The following is a 24,831-nucleotide window of genomic DNA, read 5'->3' on the forward strand; positions in this document are numbered from 1 at the left end:
CCAGCAACTCCTAAGGCTGTGTGTAACAGAGTAACATCATTGGAGGGAGTTTCTTTCCACATCAGAGTTCCCTGTACCAATGAAATCACAGGTCAAACAAAAGTGCTGCTGTACACTGATAGGTCCTGGGAAAGAGACAGATATCAGGCACACAAGTGCAAACACTTAAAAGTGCACTAAAACTTTGGAACACACAATACACGTCCACATATATTTAACTTTAATTGTGGAAAGGCTAGGAAGGACCCTCCACATTCCATACCTCAATTTCTTCACCATCCTACTGTAATCTGACTTCTTAATTACCCTAGTGCTCTCTCCAGGGTAACTTTTGATTGACCTTTTCTCGGCCCATGTCCCATCTATATCTTTTGACTTTTGACTCTTTCTCTTGTTGTGGGTACTTTAATAACACTACTTTTTTACTATGTGCCTGTTATTTCTCAGTCTCCTTTGCTGGATCATCATCCAACTCTACTCTTCTTGGCTTAGGTATCCCCCAGGGCCCTGTCCTGTGACATTTTTTCTAAGCTATCTATACTCTCCTTGATGGCCAGGCTCGGTGGCTTCAAGTATCTTCTCGATTCAGAAATTCCCAGAACTATGCAGTCCTAACTTTTCTTCTGAACTCTACTGTCCTCCCCCTCTTCAACTTGCTGAGGGAATATTTTCTATATATCCTATAGGCATATCAAGCTCAATTGGTCAAAGTGAGGTATAATAAAAAGAGTTTTTAGGAGAAACCTGAGACTAAATATTCTGCCTGTGATGCTTGGTAGTTGTGTGATCATGAGGTCATTTACTCCCATCAATTTTTTTGGTCCATTTCTGTGATTTATGGTCCATTATGGAAACTCTTTCCATAGATGCAGATCAGCAAGTCATCTGTAATTTATAACCTGAGAGTTCCCTGGGGCATGACAAGCTAAATGACTTGCCCATGGTCACACAGCTAGTTAGCATGTCAGAGACAGTACTGGAACCCAGGTCTTCCTGGTTTCAAAACTAGCCCTCTATATCCTATACCATTTAACAGATGGGGAAATTGGCTCATGGGAGTTGATAATACCTGTACTATTTATCTCACAAAGTAAGATAATATGAATTCAGTGCTTTGTAAACTTTTTTAAGCTTTGAAAGTGTTATATAAATGTCAGGTAGTATTATTTTGTTCAAAAGAAAACTTACCAACCCACTTTTTCTCCAGGCTTCCTTTTTTCTCTAGAGGGCACCACCATGACATTAGTCCCACCATGTTTATAACTTAAAACCTCTGAGATATACTGGATTTCTTCCATTCAAACCCCCTTTGTGGATTTCATCTCCACATCATCACTTGCATGTATCTCTTTTCCACTCATAAGGCCACCAGCCTAGTTCAGACCCTGATGACCTCTTGCCTGGGCTAGTGTAATAGTGTCCTGATTGGTCTCCCTGCTTCCAGTCTTTCCTCCAATTCATCATCCAAACAACTGCCAACATCATCTTCCCAAAGCACTGCCCTTGTTAAAACCATCAGTGGCCCCTTCCATCATTGTGTCTCTGGTAGAAGAGGCCTTCCTCAGACTGGCATTCAAAGTTCTTCACAGTATGGCTCTAGCCAGAGGTTGTTTCCAGCCTTATTTCAGGCTCCTTCCCTTCATGAGTTTTGATCAGTGTACATGTTGAATCCCTTCAATAGAAGGTAAGCTTCATGAGCAGGGATTGTTTTGTCTTGGACTTTGTGTTTTTTGTGCCTGTCTGACTTTTAGTGTTTATGTAATGGAAATCACAGATCACACAGTCAATGTGATATTAGCAGCAATTGGTAGATATTCACCTCATACTCCTGTTGATTCCATTGGTTTCTTTCTGTTCTAAGGTATTGCACAGTAATCTTTTTCACTTTAGTGCTACTTGACTAATAGCCTTCCAGTTCAACTGGCAGGAGCAAAGTTCAGTATTTCTATTCTGTGAAGCCATTCAAGACACTTCACTTGTGAAACTTGTAGCTAATTAACTACAACCCCTTTTTTGGAGGGGGTTAAAATGATTGAATTATTGAATATTAGCCTAAGAAAGGACTTTAGATAATTTAATATAATCCCTTGTTTTACAGATGGAGAAACTGAGGCCTTGTGGTAGAGTCAGGAACTTCAGCCAGAAACTAGCTATTGTTTGCGATTAAAGTTACTCTTTCTTTTGCCTTAGGCTTTATACCTTGGCAGTCTATGATACCTGTTTTGAAAAAGAGGTTCATTGTTGGTAGAATCCATGTTTACTATGAAAAGATTTTCATTTGCAGTTGTAGTGTAAATTAGGCTGTTTTTATGGGGAAAAGAGAAAGCTTCATATATCTGTAGGAAAAAGAAGTACCTTTAAGGCAACCTTCAGATCCTTTATCCTGTGAAAAGTTCTGATTGAGCATGACTGAGCTGGTTAACTAACACTTTTTGTTGTCTTGTTACAGAAAGACATTGGCCTGGCTTTCTAACATGGGTGTGGAAAACAAGATGTAAAAAATAAGTTACCTAAAAGTGGCAGCATGAAGTAGTAGACTGTAAACCTTGTTCAGCTGCTTAGCTATGTGGATGTATGCAAGTCACTTAGCCTCTGGGGAATCAATCAAACAACTGACTTTACTGGACACTGTCCTAGGAAGGAGACTTTTATGCCTTTGTGCAAACTGTTTTGGGCTTCAGTTTGCTTTATAAAAGATTTTGCAGACTGTTTCTTTAAAAGTTGAGTTCCAACCACTTGATATTACTTGATTTACCAGAAAAAAATTAGTTTACATACAACTTGTCAGAAACATTAATTGCATTAGAGAGGTAGTACTTTTCTGCTGCGTGCCACTTTATTTCTTATGGGGGGACAATATTGAATCATTGATTTTGGGAAAAGAACTAATTTGATAACTCCCTTACTGATCCTAAAGTAGACCAATAACTTTAATGCTGAAACTAGATCCATTGTAGGAATGAATGTAAGAAAAATATTGACAAAGGATTTTGAGCTTTGAGATTTTCAGATCTTTACAAATCTCTTTAAAGGGAAGTATTGTCTCAAGGAAACTGAGACCAGCATGAGGTCAAGCATAATATAGAGAGACATGATCAGTGATACACTTGAATGTAGGACTCAGATTGCTGAGTCACCAATTCATAGTTCTTTTCATTTAGAAAATGTTATCTCTTTAATCACATGCAAAAAATGAAAATAAAAAAACGAGTTTAAGAAATTACTCTCTTGATCACAAAGGAGATATGATAGATGACAGGGCAAGGGGAACCTTTTAACTTAATTGCTTCCTGAAGAGGGTCTTGTCTAGGCAGGGCAGAGTGAAAATTCATTCTATACTTGGTGTTAGCCTAAATTTATACAGGATGTCCCAGAAGTCTTAGTACAGTGTTAAGCTGTAATCGTTTATTAGATTAAGCTCTTAATTGAGCTATTAAAGCTTCAGATAGTGTTTAGAACTTAAGGCTGCACTAAGACTTTTGGGACGTGCTGTAAATATCTCTGTCTGATGTCTGTTTAGTGCAACAGCAGTAATAGAGATTAAATTAGTCAACATATATTTATTAAGTTCCAAGCAATGACAACAACCAGTCCAAAGACACAGAGGAACAGCAAATAGACCAGTATGGTTAGATCATAGAGTGCATGAAGAGGAATAAAATATAAGGAGATTAGAGCAAAGGACTTTATATTTGATCCTAGAGGTAACAGGGAACCACTGGAGTTGGGGGTGGGGGTTTGGGTTCGAAATGGTCCAGACCTATGCTTTAGGAAAGTGGAGAATGGGACAGGAGTGGGGAGAGATTTCTTGCTGAGAGAATAATTAGAAGGTTATTGCATCTGTACAGGCAAGAGCTGATGAGGGCCTAAACTAAGGTGGTGAAAAAGGGATTGAATTTTGTTTTGGATATGTTATATTTGAGATGTCCAAGAGGCAGTTGGAGATAATGTGATTGTAGCTCTGCCTAGAGGCAGGAATCATCTACATAGATAAAATAATTGAACTCATGGAAGTTGAGATCACAGGAGAGGGAGTATGGAGTGAAAAGAGAAAAAGGATTTACTACAAGTCCTTGGGAGACACCTGCAGTTAGTGGGCATAATGTGAAAATCCAGAAAAAGAGACTTAAAAGTACCAGTCATATAGGTAGGAGAAAAACCTAGAGAGAAAAGAGTATCCAGGAGAACAGTTGTCAGTAACGTCAAATGCTACAAAAAGGTGAAGAAGATCAGTATCTAGAAGATGAAATTGTATTTGGAAATGAAGCAGTAATTGGTATTTTGAAAACAGCAGTTTCAATTAAATAATGAGGTTGGAAGTCAGGTTGTAGAGAGTTCAGAAGTGAGAGGAGAGGAAGTGGAGGCACCATTTGTACACAGTTTTTTTCAAGAAGTTTAGCTGGGAAGAAGGAGAGATAAAGGATGGTAGCTGATTAGGCATGGTAGGATCTAGTGAGGGTTGTTGGTTTTTTGTTTGTTTTGTTTTTAAGGATGGGGGAGTGACTTGTCCATGTTTGTAGGCAGCAGGGAAGGAGCCAGTTCCAGTTGATAGGGAGATATTGAGATTAGAGAGTGGGGGTGATAGTGGAGGTATTCTGCTGGAGAAGAAGATGAGAGGGGATGGCATGCATCCACATGTAGAGGAGTTGGCCTTGGCAAGCATAAGGGCCATCTCATCAGAGATTGGACTGAAGGGGAGGAGATAGTCAGGATACATTTGAGTTCATTGTTAGAAGAGAAGAGGGTTTTTTGTTTTGTTTTTTGTCTTTAGTGATTTATGAGGTGAGATCCTCAGCAGAGAGGGTGGGGAGAGGGAATGGCTTCTAAAGAGAAGAAAAGATTTAGAGCAGTTGCTTTGGTGAATGTGATAGGGAATTAATTAGGAAAGAGTAGTAGGATTGCTTTGTTGTAGTGAGGGCCTAGCTGAAACTAGCTAGCATAAATTTATAGTGGACTGAGTACATAGTTTTCATAATTTCCTCCAGTTCCTTTCAGCAGTAAGTAAATTTAGAAGTGAAGAAAGTAGAGTAATTCAGGGTTGGGTTTTGGCAAGGTTTGCTTGTGATGGGACAAGGGAGCAAGGGATTCAAGAGTAGAGGATAGTGTAGAGTTGGACTGATTCCACAGTGAGCCTGGAAGATTTTTGAGGGATTGGAGGTCATTTGGAGGATGAAGAATAAGTTTTGGAATGCAATATAGGGAAAAATGGAAAGATAAAAGATTATGATCAGACGAAGGAAGGTCACAGTTCCTAAACATGAAGCAGTGCACTTGGGGTTAATGGTAGGATCAAGGATATATGATTATCTCTGAATAGCAGAGTTAGAATAGAGGAGTAAGGTCATGGGAGTTGAGAGTAGATTAAGGAATTGGAGGGAACATCAACATAGGTTGAAGTCTCCTAGAATGGGGGAAAATTAGGGTAGAGAGGAATATTATGAACTAGGCACTAAACTCATTGAGAAAGGAGGGAAAATGTGCTGCTAAGAAGAGAAGTTGCTAGTAATGGTAGTAAAGGGAGACTAGAAGTGACAGTGGGAAACAAAGCATTCCAATTCCACCACCATAAATGTTAACTGCTAGAGGTGAGATTCAGACCATAAATAACTGAGGATGAAATTCTGTTGTTTTGACAAGTCTGATTTTCTGGTTCCTTTTTTATTTTCTTCTTCAGAAAAGAATCAGAATCTTAGGGCAGGTAAGGACCTCAAGAAGTCACCAAGTCAGTTTTAGTTCCTTTGTTGTCTTCAGTCGATTTTTTGTTGTGGTTGTGTCCAACTCTTCCTGACCCCCATTGGGGTTTTCTTGGCAAAGATACTGTAGTAATTTACCATTTTCTTCTGCAGCTCATTTTACAAATGAGATAACTGAGGCAAACAGCATTAAGTGACTTGCTCAGGGTCACACAGCTGTTGTCTGAGGCCAGAGTTGAACTCAGGAAGATGAGTCTTCCTGACTCCAGACCAGGCACTTCACCACCTAACTGCCACCTAGTTGTAGATCCTTTATACACACTTTACCATTCCAGGCAATCTATGCTGTTAAAGACCTAGAGGAAGTAAATTCCTTGACCTCCCTTAAATCCCTTTTTGGAGTCTAGAATCTCTTTTAGCTATGCTATGTTTTAAACCCATTTTCTTCTCTTTTTCCTGTCGTAGATGCATTAATAACATTGCCTCAGAGTGTACCAGTAGCTAAGGTGCTTAGTTAAATTTCTGGGTTAGCTTCACACACTTATGTATGTGTGGGGAGGGGGCAGTAGTAGGTCTCTGACCCTCAGGTTAATATAATCACAGAAAGCTCAGGGCAGTCAACAGATAATGAGGTAAAGTATTAATACCTTATTTTTGCTTTGTGAAGTTTGAAATGATTTTTTTTTGGATGGAATTAAAGGAGTATCAAACTGCCTGTCTAACCTATCCTCTTTTTATGGAGTTTAATGAAGTTTTTCCCGATTGAACTGAAAAGTCCTTAGTGGTCCTTAAAAAGGCTGAGTTCATGTGATCTGGAGTCATTATAGACAGAACCAGCAATTGAGCAAGAATCTAGACCTTAAAAGGAGTTGCCTGGGGATGCGGGGATGGGAGGGGGATTGGGAAAGGCAGGTTTTTTCCTCTCTCCTCCCTATTGGCAATGATATTTTGAAACAGAGATACTTTACCTAGTAGAAAACACCAAATCCAGCAGGGAACAGAGACAAGCAATCTCCAGGCATACACAGAAAGGCACCAAGAAAACAGCTTGAAGGAACTGCCCCTCTGGCAGCATAGAAAAGAGACTACGGTGGAGAAGAGCCGATTCTGGGAATTCAGCCAAGTTACCTGACCAACAGAGATACTATTAGAACCAAGGTTGAAAGTATCCTAAGGACTCCATAAGGAGAAAAAGGAAATCAAGGCCCTGCAGTACCAGAGGAGTGAGTTGCCTTGGCCACGTGTGTTTTCTACTTGTGTGCTTCACTACCATTATACTCTAAGTTTGTGCCTATTCTTCCCACAGACGCTGTATTTATGGGATAGTATTTCCCAGGTTTATAGGCGGCTGCTGTTCTTACTGGATCATCTTAGTAAATACCTTTGATTTATTCTAACTGTGTCTGCTCTTAAGGGGAATCTCACTGATGGGGGCTTTTGAACTATAATTTTAAGAGTACTAACCCACTAAGAGTACTAACAACCTAGAAACTTAGAATAGTCACCCTCCTGGAGATCCAAACTACAAATCTGTGAGTGCCAAGTTGGGAAGATAGCTCGATGTATGTGGGGAATTTTTCCAGGATTTGAATCCCTTATACATTTACAGGAATCCACTGGAGAAATTTTCTACTAGTTGCTCTCCTTGTGTTAACCTTAGTGTTAGAGGAATTCAATGAAAAAAAATCTTTTTTTTCCCTTTTGTTTTAACATATAATTGAACAGTTTGCTAGTGTTTTATACTAGACTGTACAAGTTAGACTAGTTTTTTTAACTAGCTTCTGGTTAAAGTTAGACTAGTTTTTTTTAATCAGCTTCTGAATAGCTGAATGCTAATGTACTGCTATCTCTTTTATTACTGTGCCCATTACAACCATGAATTTGAAGATGAGTATAATCATTAGTAGTGAAGGTAGATCTCTTCCATCCTAGAGGGATGTTAATTTCCAAATTACTTGAGAACTGTGTTATGTGGACTTGGCTAAAACTTTTATGTACAAGGCACTAGGGAAAAAATTCAAAAGGCCTTCAGCCCTCAAATGACTTGGAAAAAATTTCAGATTTGGGACTTTGGGCAGATATGCCGAAGGTATCCAAGTACAAACCAAAAGGCAAATAAGAGGTAAAAAGGTATTAAAATATTAATGAAGTACAAAAACACATTAACACCCTATAAACCCTTTATAAAAGTTCTTTTCTTGATTGGACTAGAGAAACACCTATACCTATACCCTGTCATCTCTTTCCCAAGTATGGAAAAGTTGTCCTTAGTTGAATTGCAAAAGTCATTGCCATTGGTAGGATGAACATTGGCCTTTGATGACTTCTTAAAAAGCTGCACAGACCAACCCTGGAAGTTAGTTCAGGCAGGAACAAGTAGTCCAGGAAAAACCTGACTTTTGAGAGAATTGCTCTGGGGTGAGAATTTCTCCTTACCACCCCTCCATCAGCAATCCCACTTTGTAACAGTGCTATTGCCTAGTAGGAGACGCTGCATCTAGCAGAGAGAATGTCATGTGCTCTACAGATAGACAGAGACACAGAAAAGTAACCACCAGAGACAGCGAATAGAGGTACCCACTCTCCATACAAATAAAGGCAACAAGAAAACAGCTCAGGAAGCAGAGAAGATAGCCAACCATGGATTTGAGGGAGAAAAATAGGCCTGGCAATTGAGTCAAGCTACTGAGAAAATCAAATCCGTGGGGTGCAGAGCCGGGACACAAAGTAGCTTCAGGCCATGTAGTACCTTAGGAGTGATTTGCCTTAGCCATCTAACTACCATATGTCCTGAATTTGTGCCCATACTTCCCCAAAATACTGTATTTGTAGGGAAGATTATCTTAGGTTTACTAGGGGAGTAACTATTTTGTAGCTGTAGTGCCATCTTAGTAAACGCCTTCAATCTAATTGTGTCTACTGACCGACTGTGTAGGGGCTCATGAGCTCTAGTTTTTAAGGAGTAATGAACTCACATAGTACTCTGAACTTAGGAGTTGTTACCATCCTCCAGACTGGTATGCCAGAAAGGATGCTACATACTTATATTTTAAGGCATTTTTAATAAGGTAATTAAGTTCTATTTTCTCTCAGTGTAGAAAAATATCTATTTTCCATGAACCTCAAGGTTTAGGGTTTTTAGAGGTTTTTGAAATGCTGAAGTGATTTGGATTTTATGACTTCATGTATGATTTTATTTTTGCTTGATTTTTAAATAGTTATTAATTTTATGGTTAAAATTTTGAGAGAAAAGTTGAGGTCAGAGGTGTTATAGTTGGTGAACCAATGCTTTTATGACAAAAAATATGACAGTGAATCTAGTTAAGCCTTTGCCTTGTATTGTGTAAATAGTTACCTGTTGCTAATTCCTCTGAGGATTTTAATAGAAGAATATTGTACAGATGCAGCACATAGTTTTGTTGTTGTTTACTCTACTTTATGACATTTTATTTCCTAAAATTTGTGGCAGCATTTCATCATGATCTTTATAGTGTTCCCTGCAGTTAAACACTTGCTGAGAAATTGGTAAGCAAGTGCATGTATATTTGTGTTTTTAAAATTTCCCTGGTGAAAGACATTTAGTACATGTGTGCTTTTTTCAGGTGTTTGAGACTTTACTATGACACCCTCAGAAAGATCTCCCTGGAAAGTCAATGGGAAATGGAGCTAAAATTTAGATTACAAACATGTTGATTCTTATAACAATTCCTCCTGTGGCTGACTGAGGAGAGAGGTGTATGCCCTGGGGGCCTCTGGGAAAACTACTAATTTCTTTGATGTTTTCCCAGTTTACTTCTGTTCCTGTGGACATACATAACTCTGATTTGAGCAAGAAATGAATCTTTAACACTGTCTGGCATGCCATGAGGTAACACTACCAGACCTCTGAGCCAAGGAAACAGAGGTGTGATATGCTGAAATTTATTCTTAAGTAGAATCACCCAAAGTGCTTTGGAGAGGTGCTTTTTGTCATCGTGATAGCTGATACATCTCTAGGTAGTCTGGTCAATTCCACAGTAAGTCAGTAAGATTTTGAAGCTGGTAATAAAGTCTCATAATTTTGTAGTTGAGGTTTTGAATTAGAGGTCATTGACAGTGATGAAAATTAAAGTGATATTCTCTGTTAAAAGAGAGAAAAGAACTTGTTAGAAGTTTTTTAAAGATGTCTTAAATGTAATAGTTATATTCTGAAATCCCCACTTAACACTGAATTTAGGTTATGTCCATTTTAATTTCTTTGGAGTGTATTTATAATTTATATATTTAAGAACCTACGTGTTAGCATTGATTATGATCACACTGAATCCAGTTGACAGGATAGATAGATACACTCTTTTTATAATTTGCAAGAAAACAGTTGAGATCCTTACGTTTGACTTCACATAGCACTTTGTACCTTTTTTATGTCCTTATCATATGCTGTTTGATATTATGGTCATTTGTGTATATATGCACACACGTGTGTGCATGTGTATGTATACATACACACATACATACAGACACACATACCTTGTACCTCCTTTACCATTTAGCATGATGCTGTGCTCATAGTAGGCTATTAAGAAATGTATGTTTGTTGAATTGAACTGAATGTCTTAATTTGCAAGGTCAATTTAGGAAAGCCATAAAAATGAAACTTTGAAAAATTTACCACATCCAGACTTCACATTTTTAAGTCAAATTTTGATCATTAGATAAACATTAAATATTCCTTAAATTAATATCTAATATGTGTACATATTTTTAAATGAATAAAATTATTTTTACAGAAACTTTTTGTTTTGGAAGCTTTTTTCCCCCACTCTTCTAGAATATCAAGTAAGTAACTGTGGAACAAAGTTTATAGAGAACTTGAATCTGGAGATGGATCAAAGGATGTATAATGTTATACTGAACAAAAATCAGATTGCAGAAGGAGCAAAGAGAAAGGCAAGAAGAACAACAGCATAAAGACAGAAGCAGAGATGATAAAATTTATTAAAATCTTGTTATCATCTTCTGTATACTGCCCCTAGCATTGTCCTGATTTCACCTCTAGTCGGTACTTCACAGCTCTTGTCCAGAATGTCTACTTAGAATTTTGTGGATGAAGATATAATTACTTCCAAATGGATTTAACATAGTACAGTTCTATTGGCATAAATTTGGCCTTAGGATTCCATAGATCAAAAACATAGCTTGGGTGGTCCCAAGGTGCCTCAGATTTCATGTGCTTATGAAAATAAAATTTTTCTTTTGAGAGTGTTTTATTGGTTTAAAAATTGAGGAGCAGTGAGCACTAAGTGGAATACTTAGGCATCCTTGTTTCAATATTTAAACTTACTACAATGCATTCTGCTAAGGAGGAAATACATCTTTGTATAGACAAGAAATATTTGAAAAGTGAGACTACATTGCAGAATTGTGAGCCTTGGAGTTTATTTAGCTGAGGCAAGAGTACTAAAATAAGTAGTTATTTCTAGAGAAAGTAGATTTGATTTAGTGGAAGAGGTGTCTTTGTGTCAATATCATGTGCCCTTTTTTGTAGGGGGTTTTTTTTGTTTGTTTAGGCTTTGATTGTAGTTTTGGTTTGGTTTTTTAACCTCTAATACCTGAATACTGTGCTAATACCAGGTTATTTTGGTTTAAAAATAATTATTCTATACTAAGTAATAGCTTGGCAAACTCTGAATTTCTTTAGTGCTTTTTAAAAATTTAATTACAAATAATGTAATTTAATAAAAAGGATTAGATGTTTCCAAGGAGCTCCTTTCTTTGAAGACACAGAAGGAAATTGTTAATTTAATGTGAGCCTTCAAATAGATAAGCTATGTATTTGCTTAACTGACTAGAAAAAGGGAACACGAGGAAATTGGGACATTTGGAAGCTGGAGATGGAGGAAAAGAAAAGCCTTATATCTCTGGAACTACTGTGGACTTCTTTCCTCATCACTTGCAAATATGGAGCTTAGAATGTCGATGGCATCCATTTTATAGTAAAATTTTGAGTCAGATGCAAGAGTCCTTTCATTCATCAAGCTAATCATTCTGTAGACATCTCAAATTTAACATGTACAAAGCAGAACCCTTTACCTCTCCTGTCCCCTAGCCCCACAACCCATTCCTATAAGCTTCTCTATTTTTGTCATGCTGTTATCGTTGTAACCCAAGTTCAAAACCCTAGTGTTAGTCTCTCTCTCTTTTTTTTTTTTTAAAGGCAATTGGGGTTAATTGACTTGCCCAGGGTCTCACAGCTAGTTAAGTGTCAAGTGTTTGGTCTGAGGCTGCATTTGAACTCGGGTCCTCCTGATTTCATGGCTGGTGCTCTATCCAATGCTCCACCTAGCTGCCCCTCTAGTGTTAGTCTTGACTACTCACTCTCACTCCACATATCAAGTTCGTTATCAAATCTTGTAATTTCTTCACAACATCCCTTGCTTTCTCTGTTCTCTCCTTTCCATTCAGCCATCACCATTGTTTAGGCCCTTTTCATCACTCACCTAGATTATTTCAGTAGTCTCCTAATTGGTCTTCCTAACAGTCTCTCCATTCCACACCGTCCTTCACTCAGCAGCCAGAGTGGTTCTCCTAAAGCACAAATATAACCAGGTCACCTTCCTACTCAATAAACTCAGGTGATTCCCTCATGCCTCTGGAATAAGAAAAACCTACTCTATTATATATTTAAAGCTTTTTACAACTTTACTCCATCTTAACTTTCCATCCCTATTATATATGCTTTTCTCCCCTTCACCCACACTGTGGTCAAGCCATACTAGTGATCTTACTTTTCTCTTACATGACACTCCATTTGGCTCATATCTGGAATTCACTCAGGAAATCAGAAAATTACAAAATTAAAAGGCATCCTCAGAGGTCAGGTCTGGTATGTGTAAAAGTTCTTAGCCTGGCACATAGTAGGCCCTTAATGAATCCCTTCTGCAATATACCTGACTAGTAGGTACACAGTCTTTTCCTGGAGATTTCCAGTAGAAGTAAAGCTGCTTGATGGAAGGTACTGTTTTCTTTTGGCTTCAAAGTCCCAACATTGACCCCCCAGGCCTGGAACACAGGAGGCACTTAATAAATATTGGATAAATTGAATTGAACCTAACCCTTCTTTAGGCAACTCTAATTATACGGAAGTTTTTCCTGACATCAAGCCTAAGTCTGCCTTTTTGCAACTTGCTTCCATTAGTCTTCAGTCTGCCCCCTGGGGTCAAATAGCTCAAGTGTAATTCCTTCTCCCATGACTCAGATATTTATAAGGATCTGTGATCTCCTTGATGGAAGGATTCTTTCCATTGCTATCAGTTGTGATCAATTAATACCCAATAAACCTGTGCAGCTGTAGTTCATGTCCTCTCATAAGGTGACCCCAGGAGTCCACCCAGTATCCCAGTCCCCTTATTTCCTGGCTAAATCTTCAAGGGGCTGGGATTGTTTCAGTTTTGTCTTTGCCCTCAGCACCTAGCACATAATAGGTGCTATTTAATAAATACTGATTGATCATCACGAAAACAAAAGCAAAGTTTAAAGTGTGTTGTATTAGGAAGATTTGCCAAAAGGGAGCAGAATTTATAATAAATATTTTGTAAGGCAGAATGTATAATATATATGTAGATACTTATTTCCAGTCTCTGTCTTAAGAAGTTTGCAAAGGATTCTAATGGATTTACTAATCGGTTTCGCTCTGCTTTAATTTGTTGGCATGTGAAAAATGTCAGATTTCTGACATTTATCCTTAGACTCTAAAATCATTTGAAGTTTCAGCAGGAGAAAGGGAGAATATATCCAAAGACCTGACCCTGTGCGGGTGGGTAACTGTTTGTCATCAAACCTTCTATATCTGTTTCCTTATTCTAGCTTAAGAGAATGTGAAGCTTTAGTAAATTTTTAAGAAGCATCCACAATTCAGGAGGTACCTACGAAGTTAGAATTCTCAGAAAACACAGGTGGTATAGTTGAGTGCTGGATTTGGAGTCAATAAGACCTGAGTTCAAATCCTGCCTTAGACCTAACCTAGCTGAATGGGCAAATAATATGTGTGCCATATAATCACATGTCATAAATGCTAGCTATCATTATCATTATTATTACTAATAATAAAAGAGATGAAAGTTTACCTGGAGTCTTTGTTGAAAAGGGTAGGTGCATTCAAAACCCTTCCTTCAGGCCTCTTATATTAAGTTCCTCTTTTATATGGGAAAATAGTGGGATCTGACTTGAACATTTCTGGAAAAGACCTTAATTTTCTTTAATGTCAAATCAAGTCAACAAGCATTATTTAAGCACCTATTTTGTGTCAGATACTGTTCTAAGTGCTGGGAATACAAAGTAAGGCAAAAAATACCCTACACTCAGGGAGTTCACGATCTTATGGGAGAGACAACATACAACAATTATGTACAGAAACAACATATACAGAATAAATTGGAGATAATCATAGAGGGAAGGCACTAACATTAAGGAGAACTGGGAAAGGCTTCTTACAAAAGCTGAGACTTTAGGTGGGACTTGAAAGAAGGCAGAGATGAGGAGGGAAAGAGTTCCAAACATGGGATGTTGGAAAATGGAGTGAGAACAAGTATACCAGTGTTACTGGGCCATAGAGTAGATGGTAGAAAATAGTTTTTAAAAGACTGGAAAGGTCTAAGAAGGGATCGGATTATGAAGGGCTTTAAAAACCAAACATGATTTTTATATTTGATCTAAGAAGTAATAGGGAGCTGCTAGAGTTTATCGAATAGGAAAGTGACATAGACCTGTGCTTTAGGAAGATCAACTTGTCAGATGATCAGAGGCAGATGGACTGGAGTAGAGAGACAGTTGAGGGAGGGAGGCCAACCAGAAGGTTATTACAATAGTCCAGGTATGAGATGATGGGGACTTGCATCAGGATGGTGCCACTGTCAGAGCAGAGAAAGAAGCACATAAAAGAAATGTTAAAAAGGTAAAAATTGACAGTGCTTGGCAATTGATCAGATATGGGAAGTGAGAGTGAGGCATAGAGGATGACACCCAGTTTGCCAGCCCTGGGTGACTGGAACATGGTGGTACTCTTAACAGTAATAGGGAAGTTAGAAAGAGAGGAGGGTTTGAGGGAAAGATGAATTAAGTTTTAGACCTGTTGAGTTTAAGATGTCCATGAGATGTCCAATAGGCAGTTGGATGTGCAAGACTGGAGGTCAGGAAAGAGGTTAGATCCAAGGATCATTTGCATAAGGATGGTAATTGACTCCATGGGACCTAATTTCGGAATATGTTCTATAGAGGTGCAATCTTTGGTTTGGTTATTTAACTTTTTAATCCTTTTTGTTTTTCTTGTCTGTGGTATCTTCACATTTAGTTATCCTAATAAACTCCTCAAAGTTAACATTATTTCAGTCTTCTTTGTAAGACCTGCTATTCTACTTTTGGATGCTTTAGGGTACTGGGAATGAGAACAAAATCTCCAGGGTTATGTGCATACTCCTAGAGTTTGGATACTCCTAGAGTATTGGGGGGGGCAGAGATGTAGCTGTCTGAGAAGATTCCTGCTTACAAGGAAGTGTGGATCACAGGGAGTTCACTAGACTGGGTTTAATTTGGATAGAGCTGAATGAATATGCTGTAACTCCTACTGGTCTCTTGTGAATCTGTTTGTAGTTAGTCTGCAGTTGAATTGCCAGCTTTTCCCAAGCTTCCAACTGACACACACTTTTCTCTTGCAGCAAAAGTCTAGGGGCTAAACCTAGGGCAAAAGTTAATGTGTTTCAGATTTCCTTGAGAATTTTCTCTGTCTTTTTCAAAGTCAAGACTTTGAAAATCAAGGCTTAAGGGTCATTCTCTTGTGGGAAACTAGCTGTTATTCTGTTAATTTTTGCAAACATTCTGTTCAGTAATTATTTGTTTAAAGTAAACTGATGTTTATTTGAATTTGTTTTGTTGAGGGCAACCTCAGCTCTCTTCTGTGTGCTGTGGATTGGCTGCTCTTCTGACAAAAGGAGAAAAAGTCTGTTAGGTGGACATGTTGAGTTGATAAGGATAAGGGACTGTACTAGAGATTTATTAGTAGAGTGAATTCCCCTGTGAGGAAGTCCTCTGCCTTTAAAGATGTGAACCTTCTCTGCCTGGAGCACCGAGAGATCACGTGACTGGCCCAGGGTTGCTCAGCCAGGTTGCGGCAAAGGCTAGACTTGAACCTAGGTTTGCCTGGCTCTTACTCAACGTTTATAAAACACTATAGGACAGACACTTTATTACTAATTATTTGCCAAATAATCCAGGTACAAAGTGATGGGGATACAAAGGTAAAAGCAAACAGTCCCTAACTGCAAGGAACTTACAATCTAATGAAGGAGACAATCTGGACATATATAGGTATATACAATTACATACAAACCAAGTATATGGTAACCTTGGGGCAGAGGGAGCCTGGCATTTGGAGTGAGCAGGAAAGGCCTTATGTAGAAGGTGCCTGAGAATTTAGAGGAAAACTGGGGGATTCTAAAAAGCAAAGGGGAGGAGAGAGTACATTCCAGCCATGAGGAGCACCTAGTTAAAAACAAAGTGTCAGGGAAACAATACAGTTCCCAGTTCATCATTTATGACATTCTCTTGTACTGTCATCTTTTTCCCCAATTTTAGAATGTTGTAGGTATTCATCTTCCATGTTGAATGAGCTGCTTCCTGTGTGGGACAGCGACGACCCTTACCCAATTTAATTCAGAGGCTTCTCCAGGTAGAAAGTAGAAAGGATTTTATTCCAATCTCGCAAGAAAGGGTGACTGGCACCAAAAGGTATTTTGATGGAAGACCAAGGGTGGTGTCAGCCAAGCAAGCATTTTTATAGGTTCTAACCGCAACCCCTCCCTAGCCTCTACCTCTTATCCCGTTGGCTGGGCTTCAGAGGGCACAATCTAAACAGGGCAAAACTACCCCAGCAACAGCAGTGGAAATTACAGAACCGTTACATTGTTTTCACCTGCCTTCCCCTCCTTCAGGTATCATCTTGGTACATCCTGTTTGTTCATTTCAGTTCCTGGAACAATTTGCAGTTATACTTGTCTTTGCAACAGTTTGAACATATTTATCTGCTCTATTTACAAGCTTCCTGACCTGCCTACACATATATTATTAGGAGTCTTTATCTTATTTTACTCATTTAAGTTTAGATTTTATGAGAGGTCTTCACCAATCTCACTCATTCCCAAATATCTTAGGAACTGCCATGTGGCTCTCGTTGCCTTGTCTCAACATGTCCTTTTTTGGGGGGCAGCTAGGTGGCGCAGTGGATAGAGTGCCGACCCTGGAGTCAGGAGGACCTGAGTTCAGATTTGGCCTCGAACACATAACACTCACTAGCAGTGTGACCCTGGGCAAGTCACTTAACCCCATTGCCCAGCAAAAACAAACAAACAAAAAAGATGTCCTTTTTTTTTTTTTTTTAAACCATTCCTTACTGTGTAGGTACCAAATAAAAAACTGGCTACCTGACAAATGAATAGGAGGAACTAAAAGTGTAAACCAGTCAATCTTAGGCCACTTTAAGTCAACATTTGTAAAGAAAATTTCGATAAAGGCAGTAAATCCAGGTGGAATATTTAAGCTCTACATGGTGATATTACCACTTGAAACTCTAATTTCCTCAGTCTTTTACAACTTGAAGGATGTCTTAGTTCTTAAATTATCTAGTAAGTGAAGCAATTAATTCTCTTCAACTGAAGCAGCTTAAATGCCTAGAGAACTTTTCCAAATATAAAATAACAGATATTTACAGGGTACTTGCTAGGTGCAAAACAAAACAAAACCAAAAGAAAATGTTTTCATTCCTCTCAAGGAGAGTATAATAAAGTTAGGAAGACAGGTCACAAATGTAGGAGGAAAATGACCATAAGAGACTTCACAAAGTAGTATATAATTAATTACCAAATGATTGGTATATTTCAGTATTATGGATTCAGTAGGGAGAGTTATTTGCTGTCATATTCTTGGAATATTTAAATAGAAAAGGTTACACTTGAGCTGGATGAGTACAGCTGCTTAGACTTAAGGGATGAGTAGAATTTAGGTAGGTTCAGGCACTATAATCGTGAAAATATGGTGAGATGGTGAAAGGGAGAACCCTCTTGGGGGTCGCTTAAAGGATCAATTTGACTGAAGCAGAAGTGGGAGATAAGTCCGAGATTATTTGTGGAAAACCTTGAATGCCAGACTAAGGAATTTGAAATGAGGGAGCTATTGACAAATGGGGAGCTAAGATCTCTGTGATATTAGCAGCTAAGAAACTAGTCCTTGTTGAAATTGATTTTTAAAAAAATATTTGCTGGAATAGAGCATTTGCTTTATTAACCCCCCCCCCCAATTCTTCTCTTTGTACTGGTGCCAACTTGTAACTTAGTGCTAGAAGCTTGTGTGTCCGTTAAATGTGTGTCTGAGGACCAGCTGAGTCCTTTTGCTCCTGCTGTGCCTGAGCCCTTGCTTCCCACTTCTCCCGTTTCATCTTTAGTTTTCCCTGTATTAGGTATGAATTTCTTCCTGTTATATTGCAAAGGGTACCAATTTGGTTTATCAGATCATGTCAATTTTTCTTTTTCATTATCTCTTTATTTTCGTGCCTTATTTCTGAACTGTTAAAATAGTCTAAATGCTTTGTTATTCTTCATTGTTTCCCTCTCCAGTTCATTCTGCCACTGCAGAATAATATCCCCAAAACCTCTCTTTAGTCATAACACTTGGAGGTTAAAATAATCTTCAGTGGTTTCATAGTGCTTGGCACATAGTGGGCACTTAATATAAATGCTTGTTGATTTAACTTGACTCTAGGTAAAGTCCAGACTCCTTAGCCTGGCATTCAAGGCCCTCTACAATCTCACTACAGCCTGCCTATCCAGCTGTATATCTTACATGAAACTTCTCCCAGACAGGTTTATTCACCTTCAGTACGCCTTGCATTTTCTCATATCTACTTTTGTATATGTTGTTCACCTACTTTCCAAACCTTTTTTTATGTCTCCCTATCCAAATCATACTTCCTTCAGGGCAGCATAGTATAATAGAGAGAACAGTTAATTTTGGCATTAGGAATTGAGTTTAAACCCAAGCTATGTTACATTACTCCCTGCTTAATCTTAGCCAAATCACTTTTCCTCTCTGAGCCTCAATTTCTTCATCTTTAAATGGGGGGAGGAGCAGGGGTATTGAGCTAAATGACCTGTGAAGTCTTTCTACAATCTAAAGAATCAAGAAATAATTACACTCTTCTTGATCACCCACTCTAAAGTGACTACCTCTGTCTCCTTGAAACTCACTGCTATAGCATTTATCATTTGTACAGTTCATTTGACAGTCAAGCCTATATTGTTCCATGTGACAACTCTTCTTTTTTATTGAACTGTGCTCTAAATGCTTTATCATTATTTAATTTAACTCTGTTATTTCTTTTCAATTATATTATAAACTCTTTGAGGGCAGGAACTGGTTCTTAGACATCTTTGTATCCCCATTCCTATTCCCTCTCACTGTAAGAACTCAATAATAGCCTGGGCTTATCAAATGAATACAAAATTAGAAATGGGGAGAAAGAGCAATGCTTTTCTGGCTTAAGTCTCATAAGAGAAGTAGAGGGAAGAAAGGAAAGTTAGTTTATAAAAATCTTATATTTGCAGAGTAAGGACTTACAGTCTCATAATAGCTGCTTACTAAGAATTACCACCATTCCATTGGACGGGGTCTTGGCAGTTTCTTGGCAGTTCAAAGTAGCAGAATCCTCTTAGCCAGTTTAGTAATTGATAGCAAAGCATGTAAATGGGTGGTGACCAAAATCCATTCCAAGGAAAAGTGTGGAGCCAAAACCAGAGGGAAGTTTCTCCTTTGTTATCCTCACTGTCCATTTTCAACTTTAAATGGAATGAATGTTTATCTTTGCATCAAATGTTGTATAAAAAGCTCCATTTTTAAAGAAACCTCCATTTTTAAAGAAAACTATATAGATAACTGTATAACCAAGATAACTTTCTCTGCAAGTCTCAGTAGTAAGGTTATCAGGACCTTTGTTATATCAGTACTCTACCATCATCTGGCTGGTTAGTTCATGGGGAAAAAAATCCCAACATTATTTTGTTACTCAAATACATTATCATATTACTCAAATTTTGTGTATTCCAGGTCCAGCTTGTAGGTTTAGATGAGGAGAGTTCCGAATTTATTTGCAGAAATACTTTTGACCATCCTTACCCTACTACAAAGCTGATGTGGATTCCTGACACAAAGGGAGTCTACCCAGATCTGTTGGCAACCAGTGGTGACTATCTCCGTGTGTGGAGGGTGAGTATAGTATTGATTAACAGCTAGCCTCCTGGACATTATAGCAACATGGTTTCCCAGAGACATGAGACTGGGAGGGAAGTTAGTTTTCTTTGTCAGAATAACCTAGAATAAATGGATAACTTAGTTTCTCTAGCCCAGGAAGTTTCAAAATTCAACTTAAAGGTTTATTTTATGTTTATTTTACTCATGTATTTCTAGTACTATCTAAGTCTTTATGTAGCTTTCCTAGTGTTCGTGTGAACAGAGATAAAGACTCTCCGTTCACGTAATATGACTTAGGGTAAAAATAACCAAGGCATGGAGATTTAAGCAACTCAGACTCCATTCTCAGAAGTGTTGGTTTTCTGCAGCTGTGAAAATACAAGTTTAGGTAACCTTATATAAAAATGACAGTTACTGAGTTAAAATCTTCAATATATGTATGTGTGTCTAGAGCCCTTTATTCTCTTTACAACCAAATTGTTTTTTTAGTAAGTTAAACAAAATACTATGTCTGTATATACACAGCATAGAAGAGCTTGTGCCATCAGAATAGCAGAGAGGGCAACTAAGTAGTCAAGATGGAAGCAGAATTTTTTGGCTTTGAGATTATGGGAAGATCTTTTCACCTCTTACTCTAGAGAAGATTGGGGACAGGATTTTAAAAGATTAAGTAGTCATTAGAGAAATTGAGAAAGAGGAACTTTTTTGGAAAGAGACTTGGGAGCTTTGGGTTTTATTGCCACCTTCTTTGACGTAATTATTTTTTCCATATTGTTTATTAGTGAGATATAAGGTTTATAGAACTCTGTGAATAACAAAAATATTGTAAAGACAAATAGCTTTGACAGAGTTAGCAACTCTGATTAACACCATGCGACCCACCATGATTCCAGAGGACTTGGGAAATCATGTTTCCCCATTTCCTGATACAGAAGTGGTAGGCTCACAGTGCAGATTGAGACATTTTTTCTCTTTCTTTGTTTTTGACATGACCAAAGTAGAAATTTGTTTTGTTTGACTATGTATGACTTGTAACAGGGTTTTTGTTTTTCTTGCTGTCTTAGTGGGGGTGGGGAAACAAAAGTGGGAAGGAGAGGTAAATTTTCATTTGAAAAAAATTTAATTTAAAAAATGAACACATCTGTTAAGTGACGCTGTGAATGGTTATTATTAGCAATTTTTATTGTTGCCTGCAGGTTGGTGAAACAGAGACCAGACTAGAGTGTTTGCTAAACAATAACAAGAACTCTGACTTCTGTGCTCCCTTGACCTCCTTTGACTGGAATGAGGTAGATCCTTATCTCTTAGGTAAGAGAAGTAAGATGTTACAGCACGTGTGACCGGAAAAGGAAGAATTTGTGTTCTGAATTGTAAAAACCAAGCCTCTTTCTTCATTTCTTTTTTTTTTTAAATGATGATGATGACAACAACGATGACAATGACAATGATTATTTCTATCCCCATTAAATCCAAAGTTCTCAGCCTGGCTTTCAAGGCCATCTATAATCTGTCCCACCACCTTAGCCAGCAGCTAACTTCCATGAACTCTCTGCTCTAGGCCAACCTGTGTCATTACTGTCCCCTACATTTGTCGTCGGCCTGCCCTTCGACCTCCCCATGTTTGATCCAGTCTTTAAGGTCCAGCTCAAGCCACGACTCCTCCATAAAGATATCCCCTGATCTCTCCAAGTCATACTGTTCACTTCCCCTGAGAGAGGGTGAGTGTGTTGGGGGTGGAGGGCTGGAATCAGGAAGACTCATTTCCCTGAGTTCAAATGTGGCCTCAGACGCTTCCTAGCTGTGTGACCCTGGGCAAGTCATTTAACCCTATTGGCCTCAGTTTCTTCATCTGTAAAATGAGCTGGAGAAGAAAATGGCAGGCCTCTGCAGTATCTCTTCCAAGAACATCTCAAATGGGGTCCCACAGAGTTGGACACAACTGAAATGACTCAACAACAAAAATCTGTGATCCTTGAGAGGCAGATATTATTATTGAGTAGAGAAGTTGAACACCTTGTCTAAGGACATAAGCTAGTTAGTAGCACAGGCAAGATGCCATCTCTGGTCACTCCTGGCTCCAAGGCCCATTTTCTTTCCATTACTATATAGGCATTCCAAAACTAGTATGCAATAGTAGAAAAAGAACAGCACTCAGCATCAGAAGTCCTGAATTTGGGCTGTGGTTCTGTCACTTATTAGTCATGTGACTTTGGTCACACACTTAACTTTTCTGAGCCTCAATTTCCTCATCTACAAAATGGGGATATTGATACCTGAGAGACAGCTGTGACATGATAAACTGTATTTGGAGTATAAAGATCTGAGTTTGAATTCCAGTCCTGGTACTGATTATAGTAACCTAGGAAAATTGTTTTCTTCTCTTTGACTCAGTTTCCTAAAAAAGGAAACTACACTTAGATGATTCTTAAATTCCTTTTCAGCTTAATAGTTTATGAAAACCCTTGGAATAAAGATGGGAAGATGAGAATGGGTCAAGAAAATTAAGGGCATTTTCATCCTGAAAAATGATCAATACTATGAATATTTTTCTTCAAAAAATTCATACTCAACATTTCAGAGGCAAAATTATTGCCAGCCTCAGTATGTCCTCAGGGAACCCTGAAATGCAAGGCATAGAACATATGGCTTCAGTGGAACACAGTTGGGCGATGACTGGACTAGTTGTCACCTAACTCCACATATTTCCCACTTTCTATTAGTTCAAGAAAATCAAGATTCACTTGTATTCCCAAACCAACTGTCATTTGCTACAAATGGCTCCTTCAGGAATCTTAAGTGCAATGGTGTAAACAGCATACTGTATCTAGGTACCACTATTTTTTTCTCATCCTTCAATATTTGAAAAAATAAATTTATACCATGTTTCTTGCTTCACTCAAGTTCAGTGGGAAGTTCAAATAGCAAAAAAGAACTGAGGACATGGAGTTGATGGTAAGTGGCCACTTACTAGCTATGTGACCTTGGGTAAGTCACTTTGCCTGTATGAGCCTCAGTTTCCTTTTTTTTTATGATTAGTATCATTTATTTTAACAATTAATATACTAGAATCCTTACAAAATTACTTCTCTTAAGTTAGGTGTACATTGTTCTGATACATACAGTACTATCCATATTATTAATCCACTTCACTTTTTTCCCATAGATAATCCAAAGGGAACAGTAGATCAGATCAATTGGAAAAGCAAATTCCAGTGAATATCTTCCAATAAGTGGCATTTGCTTTCTATACTATTTTGAATTTTTTTTTTTAAAAAAAATTAATTTATTTTGATTTATCAACAATCACTGCCATAAGCTTTTGAGTTTTAAATTTTTCTCCCCCTCCCTCCCCCAAACCTCTTTCTAACTGTGGGCCTGAGATGCATCTCAGTAGCAGGGAGGGAAAGCACCTATAACCACCTGTGTGCCAGGCACCCTGCTAAGTGCTTTACAATATAGCTATGTGAGGATGAGCAGCTAAGATACAGGATTATATTGTTTGACCCCTTATTGTTTTTCAGGTGTTTACGTTTTGTCTCATCTTTTTGACTAGGTTCTAAAGTCATTGAATACAGGGACTACATGCTAATCATTTTACTTCATCAATTAATTTAACCATTTTGTGCTTTAGTTTCCTTCTCTATAAAAGTAGTTGGAGTAGGGAGGAAAAGAACATTAAATGTCTCCTGTGTGTTAGACACTGTGCTGTATTTTCTTATTTGATCATCACAACAACCTTTTGAAGTAGGTGACATTATTAACTGTATTTTAGAGTTGAGGACACTGAGGCAGGAAGAAGTTAAGTGACTTGCGCAGGATCACACAGCTAGTAACTTTATGAGGTGACATTTGAACTCAGGTCTTCCTGACTTTAGGTCCAACACTCTGTTTATTATACCACCCACCTAGCTGCTAGGGATAATGTAGCAGTTTTATCTATATCGTTAGAGGGTTTCTTTTCACTGGAAGTTCCTTATGCCAATGAATTCACAGGTCTGGTCCAAAAATACTTGCAATATTTTATAGGGTGGTTGTGAGGAAAGTGTTTCGCAAACTTTTAAAGTGCTATATAAATAATGAGTTAATATTTTTATCATGTACTGTATTATACTTTATCCCTCTTGGTGCCTAGCATAGTAATTTATACTGAGGAGGAGCTCAAGAAATATTTGAAAGAGTGCTGTTACAAGGTTAATCAGATAAAGAAAAGAAAACTCAGAATGAAATAGTCTCACTTGTAGTAGCTGATTTATATTGGTTGTTTCAGGTACCTCAAGCATTGATACAACCTGCACTATCTGGGGTCTGGAGACTGGTCAGGTTCTAGGGAGAGTGAATCTAGTATCTGGCCATGTGAAGACTCAGCTGATAGCACATGATAAAGAGGTGATAACTGTCTTTCTTTTTCTTTTTTCTCTATAGCTTTGTATTTGCTTTGTTGTACATGTCAGACTTCTTCCATTATCTGTTTTATAGCTTGTGGGAATTATAATTAATTTGATTACATTGATTAAATTGAAAATAACACACCATTTTTAAAAAGATTCAATGTTTTGTTGCTTTTGATCAGGGCCTTCCCTTTTTTGTATAACCTGAGAGCTAAGAATGGTTTTTACATTTTAAAATATAATAAAACTTTATTTAAAAATGGGGCAGCTAGGTGGCACAGTGGCTAGAGCACCGGTCCTGGAGTCAGGAGGACCTGAGTTCAAATCCAGCCTCAGACACTTCACACTTATTAGTTGTGTGACCCTGGGCAAGTCACTTAACCCCAGTTGCCTAAAAAAAAAAAATGTAAAAACCATTCTTCGCTCACGGGCCATAGGAAAGCTGATGCAGGGACTGGGCATACTTTATCAATTTTTGA

At 38.1% G+C, this 24,831-nt stretch overlaps 1 protein-coding gene across 1 annotated transcript in view; it reads left to right on the plus strand.

Annotated features, from left to right (window-relative positions):
- The window catches only part of DCAF7 (DDB1 and CUL4 associated factor 7), a 34,820-nt gene that overhangs the window by 987 nt on the left and 9,002 nt on the right, over positions 1 to 24,831 (plus strand). The window contains exons 2-4 of the mRNA XM_027872848.1: positions 19,821 to 19,979; positions 21,161 to 21,272; positions 24,232 to 24,350. Coding sequence (XP_027728649.1) covers positions 19,821 to 19,979; positions 21,161 to 21,272; positions 24,232 to 24,350 — 390 coding nt within the window. The remainder of the gene's footprint in view (positions 1 to 19,820; positions 19,980 to 21,160; positions 21,273 to 24,231; positions 24,351 to 24,831) is intronic.

Source organism: Vombatus ursinus, unplaced genomic scaffold (assembly GCF_900497805.2).
Source record: "Vombatus ursinus unplaced genomic scaffold, bare-nosed wombat genome assembly UNPS02014801.1, whole genome shotgun sequence".
Lineage (NCBI taxonomy): Eukaryota > Metazoa > Chordata > Mammalia > Diprotodontia > Vombatidae > Vombatus > Vombatus ursinus.